This window comes from Propithecus coquereli, unplaced genomic scaffold (assembly GCF_000956105.1).
Source record: "Propithecus coquereli isolate 6110/MARCELLA unplaced genomic scaffold, Pcoq_1.0 Scaffold44, whole genome shotgun sequence".
Classification (NCBI taxonomy): Eukaryota; Metazoa; Chordata; class Mammalia; order Primates; family Indriidae; genus Propithecus; species Propithecus coquereli.
Window position 1 is genome coordinate 2,836,524 of NW_012150174.1, and position 24,145 is coordinate 2,860,668.

The window sequence follows — 24,145 nt, forward strand, 5'->3', positions numbered from 1 at the left end:
ACTGTTTTCCAGATTGGCTGTATCATTTATATTCCCACTAGCTATGTATGAGATATAAAGTGTTTCTGCATACTCATACTCATCAGCATTTGATATCGTCACTGTTTTTTTATTTTAGCTTTTAACACAATTTTTAAAGTCAGTGATAGGTATTGGGTTTTACTCATTACATCTTTTGGCATTTATTGAGATAATAACTTCATGGTATCTCTTATTGGATCTACTGATGAGTTATATTATTCTATATTTAAATATACATACATGTTTTAAATGGGAAAAATATGAAACAGTATAAAAAAGAACACAAGGAAAAATAAATCTCCTACCATTCCTATTACAGAGTTTACCTCCCCAGAAGCAAACACTTTACCTGTTTCTTGATTTTTAATCTAGTGACTATAACTATATACTGATAGTAGCATATCACATATACGGTTCTGCATCTTGCCTTTTCACTTAGCATCTTACAGATCATTCCATACCAGTACATAGAAATCTATCTCATTCTTTTTAACTGCATAATATTTCATTGAGGAGTATGCCAATTTAATCAACTAGCTCTTTTTCGATAGACATTTAGGCTGTTTCCATTTTTTGTAATTATTCGCAATTCTGTAGTGAACACTCTAGTACATTGGTACTTGTGCCCCATAAGCACTAATGTAGGATACATTCCTAGTAGTGGAATTGCTTGGTCAAATGTATGTATGGTACACGCATTTAAGTTGTAATAGCTGCTGCCAAATTGCCTTCAAAGAGACTAAACCATTTTATAGTTCTACCGACCATGAACAAGAATATCTTTCTCCACAACATGTATCTTTTCCAATCTGATATCTAAAAAACAGTATTTCTCCTTAATTTTAATTTGCAATTCTCCCATGACGTGGCTGAGTATATTTTCATTTGCTTAAAAGGCACTCATATTGCTTTTCTATTAATTGTGAGTTCATATCCTTTGCCCATTTAATGTATTGTTTTAAATCAATGTTTAACACAATAAAAACACTACTTTCTTATTTTCATTTGCTCAAGAACTTCCTCAGAGGCAGGCATCTCCCTCAGACAGGTGTCCAGGATCCTCCACAATCACACCATCCCTCTTCTAAGTCATAACTGCCTCCTGTCCCAGCACCACTGTCTGTTCCCAAGGAAGGGCCCCTTTCTGGTCTCCTCAACATCTCACACCCTTCCACCATTCTGTGCTTGCTCTCCCATCCCTCCCCTCTGGAGTGCTCTCTTCCCACTCACACCTGACCCCTTCAGGGTCCAGCCTAACTTCACCTGTCTGGGAACCCTTCTAAATAACCAATGCCCACTTTCACTTTCAGGGGAGCCCATGTCCCTGGGAGGCTGGGCCTGACACTCACCCAGAGTCCAGCTTTTTGCTCAGTGTGTGTGTGTGTGTGTGTGTGTGTGTGTGTGTGTGTGTGTGTGTGTGTGGTGTCTGAGTATGGAGTTTGCTCTGATCACTCATCCTGCATTTATTGAATGCATACATGAGTCAGGCTCTGCTCCAGGCATTGGAGATAAGGCAGTGTATGAGACAGACCAAGGCCCCTCCTCTCATCCGGCTGACGTTTTAGTGTGGGAGGTTGGAAGTATTAATAATATATCACAAACAATAAACACACACGCATACAACGTCAATTAAATGCAAACAAGTAACGGAATAGAGAGCAAAGGGAGGAGGGGAAGGGTCTTCCTTGCATGGAGGAGCTAGGGAGGGCTCCCCCAGGAGCTGAGATGGGGAGCAAAGACCCGAATATAAGAAGGCGCCAGCCACGTAAAGAGCCTTCCAGAGCTCCCACAAGAGGCCCTGCCTGGCCAGCTGCTCTTTTTTCCTCTTCCAAAGATGGACGAGATGCTGTCCAGCCTTCCACACCCCTTCTTTCTGTTACTTGACAGGAACTGAAGGCAGCAGCCTGCCATCCCTGCAACTTCAGGGACGTGTGCGGCCTGTGTGAGGAGAACCTGCACTCTCCTTCATATTCCCGACGCAAACTTGGGAAAATGAAATAAATCATGCTCGGCCTGGCATTAATAGAGCACCTACTACGTGCTCCAGGGTCCAGTTAAGCACTTTACACCGTTGTTACTCCATTTAATCTACACAACAACCCCGTGTAGACTCTATTATTAACTTTACGGAGGAGAAACGGAGGCGGGAACATGGCAGTCACCTGTTCAGTGTTGCTTGGTTCCTGAAGAAGTACAGTTCCTGGGTAGGAAGTTCCGCGGTGGGGATCCGACGGGGTTCACCGCGGCAATCGGGGTGCGCGCCCTTTCCGGCGTCCGTCCGGTCCAGCCGCGGGCCCGACGGCTGCCCAGGCCCCCCCGCCCCGCCCGGGTCTCAGGGGCAAAGGGGCGAGCCCGGGCAAGCGGGCGGGGGGCGGGGAAGGCGCAGGGACAAAGGCCGCAGGCACCGCGCTCCTGCCCGCGGGTGCAGCGAACTCCGGGCGCCGGGACCTGGCCGGGCGGTCGCACCCCGCTCAGCGCGCGCGCCGATGGAGCGCCCCAGGGCGCCGCCCGGCACTGAGCGGGCCGACGCCTCCCGCCCGCCGCCCGCGCCGCCCCCTCCCCCGCGTCCGCCCCCTCCCCCTCGCCCCGCGGCGGCTCCGCGCTCCGGGAACATGGCGGCGGCGGCGGTCGGGCGGGACACTTTACCTGAGCACTGGTCCTACGGCGTGTGCCGGGACGGCCGCGTCTTCTTCATCAAGTGCGGCGCGGGGATGCGGGGATGCGGGGGCTCGGGCGGGGGCTCGGGGTTCTGCGGGGGCGCGGGGCCGGGCGGACGCCTCCCGGGCGGCTGCGGCGGCGCTAACAGGTGCACCTCTCTCCCCGCAGTGACCAGCTCCGCTGCACGACCTGGCTGCACCCGCGCACCGGGGAGCCCGTCAACTCGGGCCACATGATCCGCTCAGGTGGGCGCCGGGCCGGCGGGGTGGGGGGCGCGCGCCGCGGCGGCCCAAGTTTGACTGGACTTTTCTCGCGTTTCCACAGACCTGCCCCGCGGCTGGGAGGAGGGCTTCACGGAGGAGGGAGCCAGCTACTTCATCGAGTGAGTGAGTGGGGGCCCGCGCCGCGCTCGCACCTGTGCGGCGGGGGCCGGCCGCGTTCCGGCCGGGCACCCCCCGCCCCCGCCCGGTCCGGGCCGAGTTGGCGCGCACAGCGCCGCGGCCGCACTCTGGGGTTTTGTGTGCCCGAGTTGTGTGGCGGGCTCCGAGAGGGGGGCGGGACGGGGTCCGCTTCTCCGTGGGGGACCTGGGCCGGGATCTGGGGTCCGGCCTTCCGCGGACGCAGGGGCTGCAAACTCTGCGCCCCGGACCCTGCAATCGGGCGGGATTCCGGCGCCGGCATGAGGGCCGGACACGCCTCCCCGCTGGGGTCTCGGCTGCGCGGAGCCGAGCGGGGTGGGTGCCGGAACCCGGGTGGACTGGGGCGGGGAGAGCAGAACAAGAGTTCTGTGCCGGGTCGGGCCCTACGGGGTTCGGGGTCGGGGGAGGAAGAGATGAAGGGAATCTCGCTTGGGGGGGCCTCCCTCTCGGGCCGCTTTCTCCGGGACGGTCGCGGGGAGTCGCAACCACACCCCCGCCCTCGGTGCACTGCGCGGGCCTGCGGGGAGGGTGGGGGTGGGGAGGGGAACCGGCCGACCAATGGTCTTCCTCGAACACTCGGCGTTTCTTCGGCGGGTGCTGAACAGCGACTGGCACTCGTGCCTCCGTTAGTTAAGCTGTTGCTTCTCCGCGAAAGCCCTGGAGCGTTGCCTCACTAGCCAGGTTACCCTGGGTCTGTAGGATCTGCAGAAGTCAGATCGAGGGGCAGTAAGTTAAATAAAGCGCCGTTCAGACTCTAGCGCTAGTATAGTTACTTTCCCACTCAAGGCAGGAGCCTGGGTTGCAGCGTTTTTCACTCTGCCTGGTGAGCTGCATGAGGTCAGAAACTGCCTTTCATCCTCTGCCCCAGTGCCTGGCATAGAGTAGGCACTCAGTAAATGTTTGTTCACTGAATGAATGAACTAGCCAAAGGTCTGGACAGCGGTCTGACTAGTACTGGGTGTACTTTGGGGGACTGTGAGTCAGAATTCATTTCTTAACCTGTTAGTAGTGGAGCAGCATATTTCAAGAAAATCTGGGAACCTCTTTCCTTGGTTTGGGCTCTTGCACAATAGTTCAAAATACTCACGGGCGAGATTTATAGAAGTGAGGTGTAGGGTCTTAGCTGTGGTTCTGTTGTCTTGCCTCTTACGTGTGTGAAGTTGGGGAGCAGGCTGCGACCGTCAGAACCTCTGTCAGTGGGGCTTTCTGGCTCATAACTGCATCAATTGATATTGTTATTATTAAAGTTTTCCTGTGTGACACACATTGTTTTAGGCATTGGGACTACAGAGTGAACAAAGTCTGGGTGGTCATGGAGCTTGCAATCTAGTGGAGGAGGGGAGGGAGCAGAAAATAAGTAAATAAACAAGAATAATACCAGATCATGGTTACTACCAAACAAAAAATTAAAATAAGGTGAGTGACCCGGTGGCTTGGTTGAATTGGGAGATCAGGGATAGTGTTTCTGAATAGGGGACATTTAAGGTAAAATTTGAATGACAAGAAGGAGCCATCTTGAGGTGATAGGTGGCAAAGCATTTCAGGAAGAGGGAACAGCCAATGCAAGGGCTTAAGGCACAGAAGAGCTTCAAGTTCAAGGAGCAGGAAGGCCAGTGTGGCTGGAGCGTGGTGAACAAGGGAGAAAGTGGCATGAGAAGAAGTCACAAGTAGGAGAGAGGTAAATGATGTAAAGCTTTATGACCCGGAGTAAGGAGTTTTTAAACTTCATTCTAAGCCCAGTGAGAAGTCATTGGAGGGTTTTGAGCAGGGGAGTGGCATGATTTGATTAGCATTTTCAGAATGCTCACTCTACCTGCTATGAGGACAGTGGGTTGTAGGAGGACAGCAGTCATAGTCCAGGCTGGAGGTAGGTGGCTTGCCTGAGGGTGGTACACTGGAGAGGGGGTGTAATTTTCAGATTCAGGTTGTGTTTGGGAAGTAGAGTCCACAGGCCTTCCTGCTACGTTGGAAGCCATCTGTGAGAGAAAGAGCAGAGTCAAAGCTGATTCCTAGGGACTGGAGCACTGGAGTAGATGGTGCTCCCATCATTGAGATGGGAGGGCTAGGGTAGGAGCAGGTTTGGGGGTGAAGAGAATCATGAGGTCTTGTTTTGCCATATTACATTAGAGATGTGAATATGTCAGATAGATGTATGAATCTGAAGCTTGTGGGGAGAGAGGACTAAAGAGATCCATTTGAGTATAACAGATGTTGTTCAAGCCGTGGGATCAGGTGAAATCCCCTAGGAAGAGAGTATGGACAGAAAAGAGATATCCTAAGCCTTGAGACAGCACAGTGTTTAAAAGGAAAAGAGGTGAATCCGACAGGAGACTGAGAAGGCTTGAGAAGGCTTAGAGAATGCGTGGTCACGGAAGCCTAAAGGTAGAGTCAGGATAGGCCAATCTTCCAGGTAGTTTTGTTGTGAAGTAGGGTCGAGATATTTGCTGGTAACTGGAGAGGATGTGGGTTTCTTTTCTTTTCCTTTCCTTTCTTTTCTGTTCTCTTCTCTTCTCTTCTCTTTCAGTGGGAGATTGGACAGCCTGTTTTGTTTTGGTGGGAATGATCCAGTAGAGAGGGAGAAACAGATGATGAAGGAAAGAGACGGGACAGTTCCTGGGGCAGCGTTTCTGAGAAGGTGAGAGGGATGGGATCCAGGGCATGCCTCTCACTGGTCTCCCAGAGGAGCAGGGCCCATCATCCATTTGACAGGAGGAAAGGCCGTGAGTGCCCTGATGTACTAGGCACAGCTGTGAGCTGGGTTCTTGAGGGGGCAGGTGGAACTCTAAAGGCCAGAGTCCAGCCTTCTGCCCTTTTGCTGACTCTTCCATGGTGACTGTCTGTGAGGTCCCTAGGCATGGTCCTACTTTGAGCCCTGGCACCCCATCCTCCAGGGCCTTGGCCGGCTCCTCCCAGGCTTCCAGGAGAGCAGTGTGTGACACTCTGCCCTACCCTTAAGGCAGGGCCCCGTGGCAGCTGATTGTATTTCCTACCTCCCTGTGTGACAATTTCTTGAGAGACTTAAGGATTTGGGAGTAATTGTTATCCTTTTCCCTGTGTAAAAAAATGTTTCAGTCTGCTCTCTTAGATTTGTTGTGAACGTTTCTGAATGTTTGGTTTTTGTGTTGTGGGTGAGGTCTTTCTCTAACATGGCTCAGTGAAGTTAGAGGGACAAAGCATTTGCATGGCTGATTTTATTTTTCCTAATGGGTCCTTGGCCAGGAAAGTTGTGTGAGGTTTTCAGGATGCATCAGTTGCTTCTTGTATTTAGCCAATGGTTTAATACTCTCCAGAGTCCATTTCTTGAGGCAGGAAAACTTAAGCTAAGGCAGGTGAATTTTAGTTTTGATTTCTGCACTTTTAGTTTAATTTTGCATTAACTGGGGACAAAAGATATAAGAAATCTACTTCTGGTTCTCCCAATTCAAGACTAGGTGATGCTGATATCCCTTTTAAAAAGACTTTTTGTACTTTTGGACTTCTCTGCTTTCCCATGATTCCCTTAGCCAGTTGGCAAGGTATAATAGTGATTGTGATACCAGTGTCATTAATACCAGTGGCAATAATAGTAGCAGCAGTTATGTAACAGCCTAATCTTTTCAAGTCCTTGAAAAATGCCAAGAATTGTTCTGTAACTATTATTGATTTAATTTTCACAACAGCTTGATGAGGTAAGTATTTTTTACTAGTCCCATTTTACAGATGCGGAAACTTGCAGTAATCTTGGACATTTTTGCAGCAAAGGGCAGATGGCTGTTTTCCTATACCTTTAATTATTTGATCTTATAACAGTCCCGAGAGGCAGCAGGGCAGGGATGATCTCCATTCTTCAGATAATGAAACTTAGGTCTGTGAAGGTTCAGTGATTTGGCCAAAGTGCTAAAGCTGGGACTAGAACATAGGTCTTTAGTTCCCCTTGTGGTAATCATAGTAGTACAGGTGGTTCCTACCCCAGGTCACAGGTGTGAGCCAGTATCAGTACTTGAAGGAGACTTGTGCCCATGTGCCATTTCTCTGAGTTAGGCTTCTGAGATGGGGGCCAGGCCTCATCTTTGCTTTTTCTGGGGATTGAGGTGCCTTGGAAGGGCAGTGGCCCTTGGTCTCCTGTGCTGATTAGGGGTGGTACATGTCTCTGATTAGTAAGAAATGGAAGACATTAATTATTTCTTAATAAATACAGTTTGGCAGACACAACCTTTTCAACCATGGGACCTATGAAGGAGAAGTTTCTAAAAGAAGTCACGGGATGTGGAGTGTTATGGTGGGCTGCTCTTCAGGGGTTTCATGGGACCTTGTGGGTTGGGTTCTCCCTACAGCAGGCTTTGAATGGGTCTTGAGTCAATAAGGAGGGTGAATGGCCAAGAGGAGAGACTCAGCTACCTTCCCTGTGCCAAGGTCGCTCCTTGAAGGCAGGCATCTGATACACTGCTTCTGAAACTGTGGCACCCAGCCCAGGACTGGGCACTGGGTAGGCACTTGATATTTATTGAAGGAGCAGTGATTTAAAGAGGCCCAGTGAGTTCACTAAGTATTCCGGGTTTGGAAAATTTACTGGGGAGGAGATCAGGGGTATGGGGAAGAATGGGCAAGGTGAAAGAAGCTAAGCAGCCAGCAACAGGCCCATCAAATCAGGCTGGGGCCTGGACCCCAGGCTTCTTGGATGTTGTCATTTGTTATTGAGAACAATGTTCAAAGCAGGAACCTGGCTAGTGGAGGCTCAAGCAGCCTTCTCTGGCTTCTTTACCTCATAACCTTAGTGGTCTGCATCTGGGGCTTAAGATATCTGTTGCCCATTGGACTAGGCCCCCTTCTCTCCCTAGTTAGTGGGCCTTGGCATTCTCTGTGACATGGCTCCAGGATCCTGGCGGGAACCAGCTGATTTTGCAAGGTCCCTTTTAGCTTCAAGTTCCTCAGTTTTACCTGTGGGGCCTTGCAGGGCTGTCCTGTGTAGGTGCCATTCTCCTTGTGGGTGCCTGTCCCTAAGTGAAAGCAGAGATTCTTGGGAAAGACATTTCTGAGGCTTGAAGTAAGGCTGACTTTCCCCTCCCCAGCCTTTGGGCCTGAAGCAGGTCCTAGATGCAGGATTGGCTACATAATTTGTGGGACCCCAGTACAAAATGAAAATGCAAGGCTTCTTGTTCAAAAAGAAAGATAAAAGTGTCTTTAAAGGTACTAAAATAAAAAACTTTTCTTCTACAGTCTTTCCCTTGACTTGTCATGGTTTTTAAAATTTGTTATTTAATGTCATTCTAAATGAAGAAAAATCAATTATTTGATTTTTGTTAAATTATTTGTTAATTTTATGTTAAATTATTAACATAAATTTTATAATTCATCTTTATATTGTGAAATATAAAGTTTTAAATGCAAATATCAGGACATTTACCTCCTGTGCTAGGAACCACCGCCACCATGCTCCACTCCAAGATGCCATAGAGCACAAGTTCCTGTGCCTAGATCCCCCTGGGCAGGCCTGAGGAGCAGGGAGCCAGGGCGGGGCCTGGGGCTCCAGGAGGCTGGAAGTGGGGACCAGGCATAAGGGAAGGCTTCAAGCCTCGTTCAGAGGATTACCCTTTTGGAGATAATGCCAAGTATTTAGGGTGTGTGTTTTGTATTCGGCAACCCATTTTTCAGTCTGAAATTAAAGGGAGAGAGGAGGAGTTGGGAAGTGAAGGATGCACCAAATGTGACAGATGTCCAGGTGAGGATCCCAGTCAGCTGTAGGCACCAAGCCTAGAAGCCCTCAGGAAAGCCAGTGAACACTGGACAGCCCAGGAAGCTGCCCTCTTGAAGTTTAATTCTGCTATCACCCCATGGGCAGTCTTCCAAGCTACCCCTAGGAAGGAGTTTGTCCTGTCTTCCACGTTTTCTTCCCCAGACAAGTGTTGAACTTCATGTTAGTGAAATTTGTGTTGTAGAGTACCAAACCTGTGGGTTCATTTATTTGTCATCTTTCTTATCGAAGTGCTGCTGGGAACGGCAGTCCTAGAAACTTTATTTCAAATGCTGAGGTAATAGTCCCACAAAGAATTTCTGGCAAACTAGCAGCTTATGTATGTTTAAAATGGGAATTCTTGAAACCTCTCATTGTTGAAGGTTAAGCTCCTCCAGCTTGGCAAGTTTTGGCAAAATCCCACACTTTACGTTTCACTTCCTGGTTATTTTATCAAGGGTGAAAACTGGTTCGTGGATTTAAGTGTTAGGTTCTGTGGGAAAGGAATAACAGTGAGCGTTGTGTTGAAAGCTGAAGGAAGGATTAAGAGCCATGATTTGTAGCACAGTCGCAAAACAGCCCCCAAAAGAAACCTCTTTAAGAAAATCTCTTTAGGAAAAACGGTTGCAAGTTGCTTCTTAAGGCTCTTTCCCCACTGGAGGAGTGTATTTCAGAGAGAGGACAGATGCTTGGTGGTAGGGAGAGGTGTTCCTGTGTGACGAAGGTGGGTGAAGGTTTCTTGTGCCTTTGATGGCACTCTTTCGATGTCTATGGGAGTAAATTTGGGGCTTCCTAAATGGAAGACTTTGGGAAAAGATTCCCTAAGAGAGCACTTCAGGGCATGGCACGGTGGCTCATGCCTGTATTCCTAGCACTCTGGGAGACTGAGGCAGGAGGATTCTTGAAGTTATGAGTATGAGTTCGAGACCAGCCTGAGCAAGAGAGACCCTGTCTCTACTAAAAGTAGAAAAATAGCCGAGTGTGGTGGTGCCCGCCTGTAGTCCCAGCTGCTTGGGAGGCTGAGGCAGGAGGATCGCTTGAGCCCAGGTGTTTGAGGTTGCTATGAGCTAAGCTAATGCCATAGCACTCTAGCTCGGGTGACAGAGCAAGATTCCAGGCTCCAAAAGAAAAAGAAAAGAAAAAAAAAAAAGAGCACTTCAGGATGTGGACTATTTGGTGACTTAATGAGGTGCCTGCTCTGGTTTTTGTCTCTTTAGAGGATAGCACGGGTTTGAATCTTTTTACTCAGTGTAAGACAGCAGCATTTCAATAAACTGGCATGGTATCTTAAGTAAATATTGGCAGAGGGAAAAACATGGAGGAATATGGTTTTATTTGCCTGTTGTTTTTAAATGGCTGTCAAAACATTTGCTTTTCAATTTTCTGAAATGAGAAGTATTTTGAGTTAACGTTTTATTGTTTACAGAGTGCTTCACAAACATCCTCTGGTTTGAGTCTCACAATTATTGCATTTTTTTAGTGCAGAAATTTGGGCTCCAAAGGGTAAAGTGACTTCCCTAAAGTTGCTTACTATATTAGTTCAGCTTTTTCAGGGTTCAGGGAAGAGGCCTGGACATGTTCCCTCAGACCAGGGCTTCTCTGACTTTTTGACTCTAGGTCTAATGACAGAAGAGGATGAAGGCCAGTTCACCTGGGACACTGGATGCAGGAAATGCCATCACAATGTTGGCTCTGTCTAAAAATTCATTGGCAGACTAAAATTAATTGAGACTTTACTCTCAATTTAATTTATTATGGAATCCTCTACCATATCTTCCTTTTCAGGTCAGCATTTTGGCAAAGCACTTTGTGTTTACTGTATGACTTTGTGTTTTCCTAAACAGAAATATGTATGGGCCCTGTTAAGTCTTAGGTGACAGGGAAGTGTGGGGAGGCTGCTTGTTGGCTCTCCATCCTCTCTGGGCCCTACAGCTCCAAAGCAGGATGTACAACAGGCTTCGAGGAAAACAACATCAGCAGCTTTGTGACCCCAGAGCATCTTTACTTGGGCTGAGTTATGAGTTGTGCCGGACCGCCTCTCTCTCTCCTGCAGCCTGCTCTCACACCCCCCTGGATACTGGCCTGTGCAGCAGGGTTGGTTTTTCTTGAAGCCCAAAGCACAGCCAGGCAACTTCTTTATGCAGAAAAATGCATAGGGTTTTGGATGTGGGTGATGGCATCTGTAAAGAGGCAGTAGCTAAATGTATGGGCTCCAAAGTCAGACATGGATTCTAACTTCAGCTCTGCCACATACAGCTTCCTGACCCTGGCAGGTTATCTACTCTCCTTAAGCGTCATTCGTCATCAGCAACATGGGGTTAACTGTGAGGATTACACGAATTAATTGATGGAAAGGGTTTAGCAAGTGACTGGCACATAGTAAATGCCCAATAAATGTGAGCTCCTCTTCTGTATACCACACAGCTATGTGTGGGCTGGAGACATGAATTCTGAGTCCTAATTGCATTCCGTTGCTCCAGAAGCAGTCTGGTGGCCTTCAACTGGGATTGCCTGGGTCAGGAGCATGCAAGCTATATAACTCAACTCAAATTGGTTTGGACCAATAAAAACTGCATAACCATTCTGGTATTAAAAGGATGTCCTTATTCTTGGGACATATACACTGAAGTATTTGCTGTTAAATGGTTATGGGGGGAGAAAAGGTATGTGTGGGGGTAGGGAGTGGATGGCAAAGAAAATGGGGCAAAATATTGCCAGTGGGTGTGGCTGGGTGAGGGTCATATGGGGGTCCTTTGCACTGTTCTTGCTCTTGCAACTTTTCTTGAAGTGTGCAATTATCTCCAAATAAAAGGTAATTACAAAATAGGCCAGGTGTGGTGGCTCGCCCTTGTAATTCTAGCACTCTGGCAGGCCCAGGTGGGAGGATCACTGGAGGCCAGGAGTTCGAGACCAGCCTGAGCAACATAACAAGACCCTGTCTCTGTAAAATATAAAAAAATTAGCCAGGTGTGGTGGCATGCCCCTGTAGCCCCAGCTACTCAGGAGGCTGAGACAGGAAGATCGCTTGAGCCTGGGAGTTGGAGGTTGCAGTGAGCTATGGTGCCACTGCATTCCAGTACAGGCAACAGAGGGAAACTCTGTCTCAAAAACAAAAAAAAAAAAGAAAGGAAAAAGTTAATTAAAAAATAACGCTCTATAACCTATCCTTCAAGGGCTAGGCTATCCCAAAGCCACAGGTGTTTTGTCCAGGCTGCAGGTGTCTAGGGTCTGAGAGCCCAGGGTAATGGGGTGTGGAAACAGCTCTTGGTTTGCCTCTTTTCTGGGCGTTTAGAGGGCTGCACAGATGTCTGCTTCTTAATCTGGGCAGCCACCTGGTTAACAGCTCTCACCACTGAAGGACAGATGTATTGTCTGGTGCTTCTCAGGTCACAAGTGTCAACAGTAATAATCGTGGTGCTTTATAGTTGAAAAACACATTGATTTTCGAAGCAGATATTTTAGTTATCCTCATTTTACAGATCAGGCATTTGAGGCTGAGGGGTTAGGGAGGTTAAATGATCTTCCCAAGGCCAGAGCATCATTGTGGGAGCTGGGACTTGAAACTGCGTCCTCTTGGCTCCAAATTCTGTTCAGTTTCTATCGTGGTACATGGTGCCTTTGGCTCTTATCACCACGCCCTCTATTCTGAATCCTCCTTATAGTGTCTGTCCCTCAAAACTGGTTATTTGCACCTTCTCTGTGACTCTGAGGCAGAAGCCCTCTTGGGCCTCCCTAAGGAAGTCCCCACAGGGTAGAAGAGTGATAGGTAGGGTGGACCTACTGTGGGCTGGTCCCTTGTGCTCTGGGGGAGTAGACCTGCTCCAGCTGGAGTGTCACCCATCCCCCCAAACATCAGCTGACTGCAGCTTAGGGGCTGATGAGCCTCTTAAGCCTGCTTAGAGCCAGGCTGTCTCTTTCAGGTCTTGCCAGAAGAGCATTGCCAATGTCACAGCCAGTGTTCTCAGGGTTTCTCAGAGGCTTTTCCTGCCAAGAAAGAGCCGTCACCCTCTTGAGATCTGACAGTTTGGAGTTAGTATGAAGTCTGTTCCTGGGGCTGCTGGCTACCTCCTGTGCCTTCCTGCAACACAGTCTATGGTGTGGGGAAGGTGGGCAATGTGCTTGGGGGATGGAGGTGGCAGGATCCCATTCCAGCCCTGTACTTAGGCCCCTGGCTGCACAGCCTCCTGTATTCTCTCCCGCTGGGTGAAGCCAGAGAGAAGAATGTCCTATTCCCAGGATGAGGGGAGCCAGAGCTGTAGTTTAGATTAATTCAATAACCTCTGCAATAAACATACCCTCTCCACTTGCAAATTGAGGTGTCTGCACCTGTCCACAGATGGAGCCAGTTGGCCCCCTTGAGGAGTGGTGAGCGCCTTATTGGAGGAAGAGTTTACTTGGAGGCTGGATGACTTTTGATCAGGGATGTATCCATTCAGTCACCAGACTCTGATTAAGCAGCCAGTCTTGACACTGGGTGCTGTGGAGAGAAATAGAGGTAACTGTCTGTGCCCTCTAGCAGAGCCCAGTCCAAGAGAGGAGAGGGACACTGGACAGTTTCAATATGGGTGCCTGGGGCTGGGGGCTCTGAGGGTGACTGAGGAAGGCCAGGCAGCTGTGGAGCAGAGCAGTGGGTAGCCCAAGGCAGGAGGGGCCAGCGGGGATGATGCAAAGGAACTGGGGGCCGGGGGTGAGTGTCATAGTACTTGTGTGCCTTTTGGAGTGTCCAAGAGGCTGGTCCTGAGCTGAGGAGTAGGGACAGGCGCTGGATAAAATCCTTCACTAGTAGCTTGCTGCAGCAGAGTGGTATATGGATAAAACATGGATTCTGGTGTCTGAGTGCCTAGGTTGAAATCCTGACTCTGCTGCTAGCTTAGATGGGTCATTTAAACCTTTCTGTGTGTGTCTTCAGATGTTTCTTCATCTGTAAAATGGTCACAATGACTATGCCTCCCAACTTAGAACAGTGCCTGGCAAATTGTACGTGCTATATAGGAATTAACTGTTATTATCACTACTCCTGTAAAGGCAGCCCCTTCCCAAGGTGAGATGCGGCCCAGTTGCCAGAGGAGCTGTGGTTACTTCTCTTGGGGAAGTCTCCTAAGGTCAGACTAGCCAGAGAAGAATTGTGTTTTCTTATTGAGAATTGTCTTTTAAAAGGAAGCTGGCCACTAAATGGTTGGTGCTAAATATCAAAGAAATGATTCCTCATCTTGGAGGCCCTGTGTGGCTGTGTCCGCCCAGAGAGAAATGAACAGGTGTCTTGTACTTACGATCGACACATTTGATTTACACTCCCTGTCCACACCACCCCCGCAGTGGAGAGGGTTCCCAGGATTTGCACCGCCTAGTTATTTGGAGGGAGGCAATAACCCTGGTGTCTATATTAGGACACCTGATGAGGGGCAGTGAGGGTATGAATTAGAGCATTGTTTCAGAATGCTGAGTCAGAACCTCTGCTGGGTGGGGCTGGGAATCATTTATTACAAGCTCCACAGGTGATTCTTTTGGACACTGAAAGTGGAAGCATCTCTGAGCTTCAGCTTCCCCATCTGTACAGTAATGATGCTGTTTTCTTCCCTAGTGTTATCTGAGAATTCAATGTGACAGCCTGTCTGACGCTCCTAGCTTGCTTTTCAGCACATAGTTGGTGCTCAGGCACCGCAAGTCTCTTTCATTACAGGACGACATCTGTCCAAATTGGTAGGATTAAGCTGTGTGAAAGACTTTGAGAGGGTATCTGTGGGGTACAGCTGTCTGTTAATGCCCACCCTGTCACCCAGGGCAGATGCTGGAGAGCTGGGCTCCTGGTGAGCCTTTGGTTTTCTCAATAAAGGTGGGAATGTGCTGCCCTCACCTCTGCCCAGATGATGCTGTCAGTCCCAGGGGGAGGCTGTGGGGCTGATCTTGTGGGTGACCACTGAATGGGCACTGTGTCTGCCTGGGGGGCAGACTAGCAGATCCAAATCTCAGAACCCCATGACCACTTAGAGTCCTCCTGAGGGGCTGGGGTGACAGGTTGTTCTGACTGATTGACATTGATAGCCAGAGAAGGCAAGCAGAAGGCGATTAAGTTGAGAAATGGGAGTGCTTCCTCTGTGTGGGAAAATACACGTGTCCTGCAGGCAGTGGTGGTGACAAGTAAGTCATAGAGGTGTCTGGCGTTGCAGTCTTCCCTGAGCTGGTCCTGGGGGATGTAGGGCAGGACTGGGATTGTGACTGAGTGCCATGAATAGCTCTCCAGCTCCCTGGGGACAGTGTCAGGCACAGTGTTGTACTCAGCTAGACAGATGTGGGTTGGTTGATTGAACATTTGACATGACCCTCCTGAAACTGCAGACACGCAAGGAGAGAGGGTCGACTGGAGTTGGGAGTAAGTGGGGGCTTGTAAAGTGAGGCAGGAGGAAGGATGCAAAGTCGGGGTCCCAGGGAGGAGAAATGATAGCCTACCCTGCCCAAAAATGTGTTTGGAAAGATTTTTTCCCTCAACACATTTTGACCTGGGGATTTAAAAAAAAAAAAAAATAGACAGATGAATGCTGTAAAGCTAAATATCTATAGTCACTGTACCCATTAATGCATTTCTAAATGGAATTGGTGGTAACTGAAATTACATCCATTTACCGAGGCTTTGAATAATTACATTTTTTTAGCTTCTGTGTGTGGGTGGGAGCTGGAGAAGGCTCAGCTGGCCTCTGCTTCAACTTTTTTCAACCCTCCTCACCTGAAAATGTGTGGACGTGTTTGTGTGTTTGGCACCAGATGGTTTCTAAAACTCAGAGGGGATATTAATTCTTTTGGGGAGAGGAAAGTAATTGGCTTCCTATTCTGTGAAGAGAGATTTAAATTAGAACCCAAAGTACACTCTTTATTCCACAAGCCACGTGTGTCTGAGGAGCCCAGTGATATAAGGGGTAGTGATTGTGCTGTGATGATCCTGCTGGGCCTTTCAAGGCTGTGCCTGGGGAAGCGAGATCTGGGTTGGTGCTGATTGCCTCCTTGAGTCAGTGGAAAGGTTTGAGGTAGTTTTTTCTCCCTTAAGGTCTGTGTTGGATTTCGCTTGGTTCTAGGATGCCATGAGACGAACACTGGGGCCATGGGGCTGCCACACGGAGAAGCCAGTTGCTTTTGTTGAGCCCCTATTTGTTTTTTTCTTTTGTTTGTTTTTTTTACAAATATTTATCCAGTGCTGACCGTGTATACTGCTCTAAAGGCTCAGCAGACATCCCTCTAGTCCTCATGCGAACCTTATAAGGTAGGTACTATTATCATCCTTATTTTATAGATGGGGAAACTGAGGCATGGGGAGGTTAAATACAGTAACTGGATGCACAGGTATAAGGGAGCGGAACCAGGGCCACCCAGCGCTCCCTAACTGGGGTCCTCACAGTCTCCCTGTGCCGCTCTTGGCCCGGTTCCACCATGCTCCGTGACCGGCTGTGCTGTGGAGGCTGCTCTGATTTGTTTCAGGGCAATGCTGATGCTTCACACAGATTGCAGTCCATGACCATGGTGAGGGAGGAGAGGGCGCAGCCTGGGCTGTGGGTCTGGGACTCTCTTTAAGCTAACTGCGGGAGGCCTTCTGCTGTGATAGCTCCTGGACAGAACCCGACACTCCTCCCCCCAGCACACGCCTCCAGCTGTAGAGAAGCCCCCTGGCCTTTGCAGTGGGCTACGCCTTGCAGCACCAGGAGCTCAGAGACTGGCTGAGGGGGCCCTAGCGGTCTTGCCATCTTGCCCCCTGCCTGTGTGAATGAGTGAAGGAAGCCCACCGGCCAGTTAGGTTCACAGGGGTTCCTGAGCCGCTCTCCCTCCTGGATCTGGAATTCAGAAGGGGAGACAGACCCTCTGTCTTTGCTTTGGACTTGACTTCCTTTAAGGATGGAACTCCCCCTCCCCCAACCGCACTCTGATAAAGTGGAAAAAATATTTTGAAAATAAACTCCTTTTCATAGTGGAAGGGTTTGGCATTTTGAGAAGAATTAGCATAAAAACCTCACTCTAGTGCTTTCCTGCAGCCTCTGGGGCTGTTCCTCTGCAACTTGTCCTGGGACATTTCTGGTGGGAAGAGGTAGATGTAGGCTGTGGGGGGAGCAGGGGAGAAGATAGGTGGCTTTTCTGTCCCCATAAACCCCTAAGAGTATTGCGAGGAGGGTGGTGATGTAAGAAGTGTGGATCTGGGGAGGAAGCAGAAATGTCCTTGGCCCAGAAGCAGAACCTTGAGGCAGGAGAGTTCACTAGGTCCTGACAGATCCACAAACCAGTCCTTGCTGTGTCATGTAGGAAAAGGGGTTACCTGGGCCTGGTAGCTCCAGGCTGGGACCTGGCTGAACTTGAAGCAGAGAGCCACTCCAAGGTTCGGCTTTTAAGTTACTTTAAGCATTCTGTGGCCCAGGAGACTCCGTCCTGGCTGTTCTTGACTTCCTTCCTGCAGGTTGATAAGGGATCCCTGGCTCTCCCGTCCCTGTGAATTTGAGACCTTTCTGGAGCTGGCTGTGGCCTCAGGCCTATATTCTCAGGGTGTCAGGGGCTGCATGATCTCTCTTTACGACTGGAAAGTCCTGCCTGTCTGGTGTGCTATTATCAGGTGGGATAGGTGAAGGGACCACCTCGCTGAGAGGCTGCTGTCTCCGTGTTGAGGGCCTCTGACTGGACTCCGTGTCATACACAGTTTAGCTGTTCCCACTCCAGACTTTAGATGGGGGCAGCTATGGGGTTGTGGGTGAGTGCACAGGCTTGAGAGCCAGATTTATGACTATAGAACTTGGGCAATTTACTGAACCTCTGTAAAATGGCACAAATGCTGGTTTTCGCCCCATGGGTCTTTTGTAGAGATTAAGCAAAAATAATAATATGTAAAGCACTTAGTTCCTCAAACATAGTACGGTTCAATCAATTTTAGCATTTCTTCCCATGAACAACAGATATTTTGTCTCTTCTTTGTAATGGCTCTCCTGGTCCAAATATATTTGGGAATTCCTTGACTTACCTCCTGCAGAGATGCTTGTCTTCTGATATATGCAGAGGGTACCTGTGTATACTGTCTAGTAGCTCAGATTCTCAGTTATGGGCATTTTCTAATGGAGGGAATTGAACATCCTGATGGGTTTTAACTGAAGGTTTAAAATTATCCAACTTTACTTGCTGTTTTTAACTACAGCTGCACCCTAATTATGACCTTGGCTGTTATAGCCTATAGGTCTAAGTAATCTGGATATAGTTGTAGCAAAGGTTATGTCTGACCTGAGCCCTGCCTTGCTTCCTCTGGGCAGAGGGAGAAAGAGCTCCATTGATGATGGAGAAATGGAGAGGGTAGGTTGGATTCAGGTTGGCATTTCTTTATCCATCTTTGCTGTGTGCTTGGCACCATATTGTTACACTCTGGGGGATTTCAGGGAGACCAGGGAGCTGGCAAAGCAGGATGTCCACACAGGTGATAGGATGTTCAGGTGGTGTGTGATTAAATATCAGAGTAAGTCGTGCAGGTGCCACATGGAGAGAAGTACCCAAGAGGGAATAATGCATCGGCCGGATGAGTCTGGGAAGACTTGGGGGGCCTTGTGAGCCAGAATTTGGTGGGGAAGAGAGGAGGGGTGGGTATGTCAGGCAGGGGACCAGCATTCATCATTCAGGGGTCCCTTCATTTAGCAGAACTTCACTGAGCACTTGATATGTGCCAAGCACTGGCTGGGACACTGTGGACACCAAAATGAGTAAAGCATGGTAGAGAAAACAGCCCTGAAAGGCAGAATGGCCCAGTGGTTAGGAGAATGGGCTTTGGGACACAGCCAGTCCTGAACCCCATCCCTGTAACTTACTAGCTTGTGGTGTAATCCTTAGCAAGTTGTGTACTCTGGAGCCTCAGTTTCCTCAACTGTAAAATGGGGATGGTAATAATTGCGGCAGGGATTAAATGAGTGAATGTAATATACTCAGAATAGGTTTCATTTATTTTTTGTTTTTGAGACAGGGTCTCACTCTGTCACCCCAGCTAGAGTACAGTGGTGTCACCATATCTCACTGCAACCTCAAGCTCCTGGGCTTGAGCGATCTTCCTGCCTCACCATCCTTAGTAGCTGGGACTACAGGTGCGTGCCACCGTGCCTGGCTAACAGAATAGTCTTGACTATAGAAAGTACTACTGTGTGTTGGCTATTTATTATCACCAGAACATTAGCTCCGTGACAGGCACTTTGTCTGTTGTGTTCACTGCTATATTACTTGCCCCCAGAAGGTATCTGGTCCATAGTAGCCATTCAGTTAATGAATCAAAGCACCATCGGTGTCCTCAAGGGGCCTGGGAGCCTATGATTGGTGGGGACACAGACATGTCATCAACTAGCAGATGCTGTGCAAATGATTTGATAAGGGAAGCATGGAGTCTGTGGGGTGCAGAGGAGGGCTGGCCAGGGAAGGCTTGCGGTGGGGGAAGCTTGAGCTGGATCTTGAAAAAAAGTAGGAATTTGTTGGGTGACAGAAGGGAGTTTGGATGTTTGCGGGAGAGGAAGCAGCACTGGCAGAGCCACGTGAGAGCGTGGTGTGTCCCAGGACACCGGAGAGAGGAGGCTGCAGAGTGGGGCACTTACAGGAGTTGGAGCTTTGTGCTGATGGTGATGAGGATCCAGGGAAGGGTGTAAGCAGGGGTGTGGCTGGGCGTGGCTGTGGGGGAGGAAGGCGGAGTATGCTAGGGTGATGGTCACTCTCAGACTCCAGCTCACACTGACATCCACAGAGCTGGGCCTGCCAGTAGCTTGGAACCTGTGCGGGATCCCCCCCAGCAGGTGAGGGTTGGCCTCCAAACGAGAAGGCTGGTAACCCACACCGCTGCCTGGCAGCACGGCTGCCTTAAAATAGAAGGGATGGAGAGAGATGGGTGGCGTGAGTGTCCCAGGGGTGGCCTAGTTAAAACCTGACCCCTGGAAGTGCAACAGCCGCCCTCACTTTTACTTGTACGCCGCCAGGGCCTTCTAAGGGGAGCTGCTGAGGGCTGCCTTTCTCTCCTGCCCTCGCCCCTTTGCAGGGCTCTGAGCAGGGTGCCTGTCACCTGCTGGCCTTGGCCCGACCGCACTGGCAGAGGGAGTCTGGTTTCCAGGCCTGTGTGCTCAGTGCTTCTGGGAGAAAGGTGTGGGGACCGTGGGTAAGGGAAAGATCGTGGATTCAAGTTGAGGGAAAATCTTTATATTTAGGCTTTTGTTCCCGACGGTTCACTGTAATTCCTCGTGGACTTAATTGTTTGCCGTAGACAATTATCTGACACTAACACCCTTGCATACTTACCCCTCCTTAAATCCACCCAGGGATAGTAGAAAAGAGGAACAATGGAGAAGGCTTTCACTTTTCTCTTAGGCTCACCTCTTTATTTTCCTTTAATCTGTCCTGATTTCTCTGAGGCCTTTGGGATTTATTTCTATGGCTGATAATTTATATGCAGGGTCTGGGAAAGGTCCTTGTGCAGGGCTTTTAAACTTTAACTGAGGTTGTGGGTGTGACAGTAACTGTGTGGAAGTGACATTTGCAAGCACGTGAAGTGGAACCATTTAATACTGTTGCACCTGGGGCTATTTTTCTGGTCTGCAGTCCGGTGTCCAAGACAAGAAAGGAAGCAGTGTCCCGGGCTTGTTTCTGTATCCATGTAACCACCATTTACCCAGGGCCCAGTGTGTGCTCATGGGGCCCTGTGAGGTCGGCGCCACCAGCAGGGAGAGCCACAGGAACGGAGAGAGCAGAAGTCTCCCTGGATGACCCACCAATGCTGGTTGTTTCTGGTGGGCTAGAGTCAGAGGACATGTTTAGAACTGCCGGGGACTTCTGCTGAACCTGCAGGAATGGGCTCCCGGTACTGAGCCTGATAGGCATGAGGCGGGAGGGTGGAGGGCATGCTGGGGTCTTCCTGATGCCTCAGCTCCATCCCAGGCTGGGCAGGTGGGACAGGTGGACAGAGTTGGCAAGGTGAGGTGCTGTCATGGAGAGGATTCAGTCAGATTGCAACTCACACCACTCAGGCCTGGAGGGAATTTTGCAGCCATCGAGGCACTTTTCTGTGACCGGTGCTTTTCACACGTTATTTGTTTTAATCCTCATGGTATCCCTAAATGATATTGTTCTTCCCATTTTATAGATGAGGACACAGGCCCAAGGAGGCTGTAAGTCCAAGGTCAGACAAGCAGGACCAAATTCAGAAGGCCCTTTGGTCTACCCAGTACAAACATGTGGTAATGCTCAGGGCTACTTGGCATCAGGCACGTTTCCAGGGAACTTTTAAAGTTCTGTCAGCTCTGCTTTGGAATGTATCCAGAATCAGACTGTTCTCACGACTTCCATGTCTGTAGTCTGGACTATTACCCTCCTAACCAGTCCTGTGCTTCTCTCCTCTCTCCTAATGCAGCAGCTGGAGGGATTGTTTCCTAGTGGAAGGTGGATTGGGTCACCCCTCAGCTCACACACACAGTGGAATCCAGAGTCCTTCCAGTGATCCAGGACTCCTCTGTCACCTGGTCCCATCCCCGCCTCTACCCCCTCTACCTTCCCAACCTCACTTCCCCTTCCTGCTAAGCACAACTAGCCTCGGGCTTTGCACTTACTATTTCCCCTGTCTGGAATGTTCTCCTTCAGGTCTCTGCTCACGTGTCACCTTTTCAAGGTGACCTTTCTTTTTTTTTTTTTTTTTTTTGAGACAGAGTCTCACTGTGTTGCCCAGGCTAGAGTGCCGTGGCGTCAGCCTAGCTCACAGCAACCTCAAACTCCTGGGCTCAAGTGATTCTCCTGCCTCTGCCTCCCGAGTAGCTGGGACTACAGGCATGCGCCACCATGCCCGGCTGATTTTTTCTATGTATTTTTAATTGTCTGATTAATTTCTTTCCATTTTTAGTAGAGACGGGGTCTTGCTCTTGCTCAGGCTGGTCTCAAACTCCTAAGCTCAAACAATCTGCCCACCTCGGCCTCCCAGAGCGCTAGGATTACAGGTGTGAGCTACTGCGCCTGGCCGGCCGAGGCGACCTTTATTGACTCCTCTCTCCCAGCATACTCTAGTCTTTTTTTGAGACAGAGTCTCACTGTGTTGCCCAGGCTAGAGTGCCGTGGCGTCAGCCCAGCTCACAGCAACCTCAAACTCCTGGGCTCAAGCGATCCTCCTGCCTCAGCCTCCCGAGTAGCTGGGACTACAGGCATGTGCCACCATGCCCAGCTAATTTTTTCTATATATTTTTAGTTGTCCAATTAATTTCTTTCTAATTTTAGTAGAGACAGGGTCTCGCTCTTGCTCAGGCTGGTTTCGAACTCCTGAGCTCAAACAATCCGCCCGCCTCAGCCTCCCAGAGAGCTAGGATTACAGGTGTGAGCCACCGCGCCCGGCCTACTCTAGCATCAAAAGATGCTACTCTCTTTTGCTTTAGAGTTTTCAACCTGACCCAGACATACTCTGTTTTAATTTGTTTGTCTTTCTCCCTTAGAATTCAGTCTCCATGAAGGTAAGGAATCGTGCCTGTTTTGTTTAAGACTGTACCTCTAGTGCCTAGAATAGTGGTTGGAACAAGTAGGCACTCAGAAAATTATTATTAAATGAATTTATTAAATGGTTATTTGAATTCTGTGATACTCTTTCCTTGGGACTCCCTGTCTGAGAAGCCAGTCAGCCACTGAGAGGTGCCTCCTTGCATCCGAGGGAGCCGTAGCCTGGGAATCTCGGAGGCTGAGGGATGGGCCTTGGGTATCCTGGCTCAGGTGTCCCCAAAGACTCCTCTCTAGTCTGGGAACCACACGACATCCTTGTTTGTCTCTATGTTGGCTTCCAATCACCCCTTCTGGGGAATTATCTGGAAATAGACATTCTCTATCTTGCCTGTCCACAATGACCAAGTGAATGAAAATGGGTTGGCTCACCAGCTAAACATTCAGAGTATTTAAATTCCCATTGAGTTCTTAGAGCCATACAGATACTTGCAGTGGCCAGAGCAGATGCCATCCATGCTCTCAAGGTTCTCCCTGTAGGGTTGGAGCTGAGCTGTGCCCAGGACAGTGTGAATCAAGGCTCTGGGATGTAATAGACCAAAAGGAAAGAACTAATGTTCGTGAATACTTATTATGTACATGGCCACAGTGTTTATGTAGTTATCTCATTTAACCATGTTACAACCTTGAGGTTGATAATTGTGTGCCGATTTGATGGGATGGGAAAAATTAAGGCTCAGAATTGATGAAATCAAGGCTTTCACTGACTCCACACCCTTAGGAAGAACAGGGAAAGGCTCTAAGGAAGAACTCACAAGCATTCCATGAAGGACTGATAGTATTTGGGTTACTGGGACAGTGTGGCGTCAAGCGGTGACACAAATGGTGAGATAAGAGTGCTCCATAAGGTGTAGCATGGATGGTTTTGAGGTGGTCTGTTGAGTATGAGCAGGTGTGTCTTTCTTTTTCCTATTATTAATTACCTGGGAACAGGGATAGGGTGTTTTTAATGAAGCCCCAGAGAGCTGGGGAACCCTGGAGAAACCCTGGAATCAACTCTCTCCCGCTTAGGATCTGTGCCCTCTTGGTGTCACCAGGGACCGTCTCAGCCAACGCTCCTCTGAGTACACACAGCTCAGCGTCCAGGAGCAGCGGAGAGCAAACCTCACTAGTCTTGGAGATTTTGTTGCTGGGGAAGGGAAACATTGCTATGTCCTGGATAGGGGCAGATAGTGCTGGCATGATTCAGTCCTGTAAACCCTTATGAAATAAATACTTCTTACCACCCAGTCCATGTGGTATGATTAGAGCCGCTGAGAGAGGGCAAAATGAGAATGTGTCTTCTTGAAGCCAGCGTAATTAACTTGTTCATATAATGATTTGTTCATCAGCATTCGTTAGCTCCTACTCTGTGCCAAGGGGCACTCTGCCAGATTCTGGGGCTACAAAAACAAGGACATCTTTAAGGAATTCACAGTTCAGCGTGGAGCGATACAGAAAGCAAAAATGATGATAAGGACGGTGGGACAGGGAAACAGGGCGTGGGGCTGTAGCTTAGTACCTAAGGCCACTAAGCTTTGGGATGGCAGACTTAGGTTTGAATCTCATCCCAACTTGGCGTCCAGGGGCAAGTTCTTGGTCTGGGCTAAGTACTTACATACTTGATCTCATTTATTTCTCAAATCAGAGGTGAAAATATTCCCCATTTTATAGCTGAGAAAATTGAAACTTGGAAAGGGTAATTTGTCCACGGTCACTCAGTAAATAAGTGGCAGGACTAGGATTCCAGTCCAGGTCTGACTCCAGAGTTCCTGCACTTCCTGCTCTAACAAGCTGGGAAAAGGATAAGTTTTGTCCATGCTTCTGCATGGCCGGGCCCTCTGTGAGATGTCGC

The 24,145-nt window shown here is 49.1% G+C and overlaps 1 protein-coding gene across 1 annotated transcript in view; it reads left to right on the plus strand.

Annotated features, from left to right (window-relative positions):
- Positions 1-2,624: 2,624 nt before the first annotated feature.
- PLEKHA7 (pleckstrin homology domain containing, family A member 7) overlaps positions 2,625-24,145 on the plus strand; it is a 199,246-nt gene continuing 177,725 nt past the window's right edge. Inside the window, exons 1-3 of the mRNA XM_012654426.1 lie at positions 2,625-2,719; positions 2,848-2,924; positions 3,004-3,061. Coding sequence (XP_012509880.1) covers positions 2,634-2,719; positions 2,848-2,924; positions 3,004-3,061 — 221 coding nt within the window. The 5' untranslated portion in view covers positions 2,625-2,633. The remainder of the gene's footprint in view (positions 2,720-2,847; positions 2,925-3,003; positions 3,062-24,145) is intronic.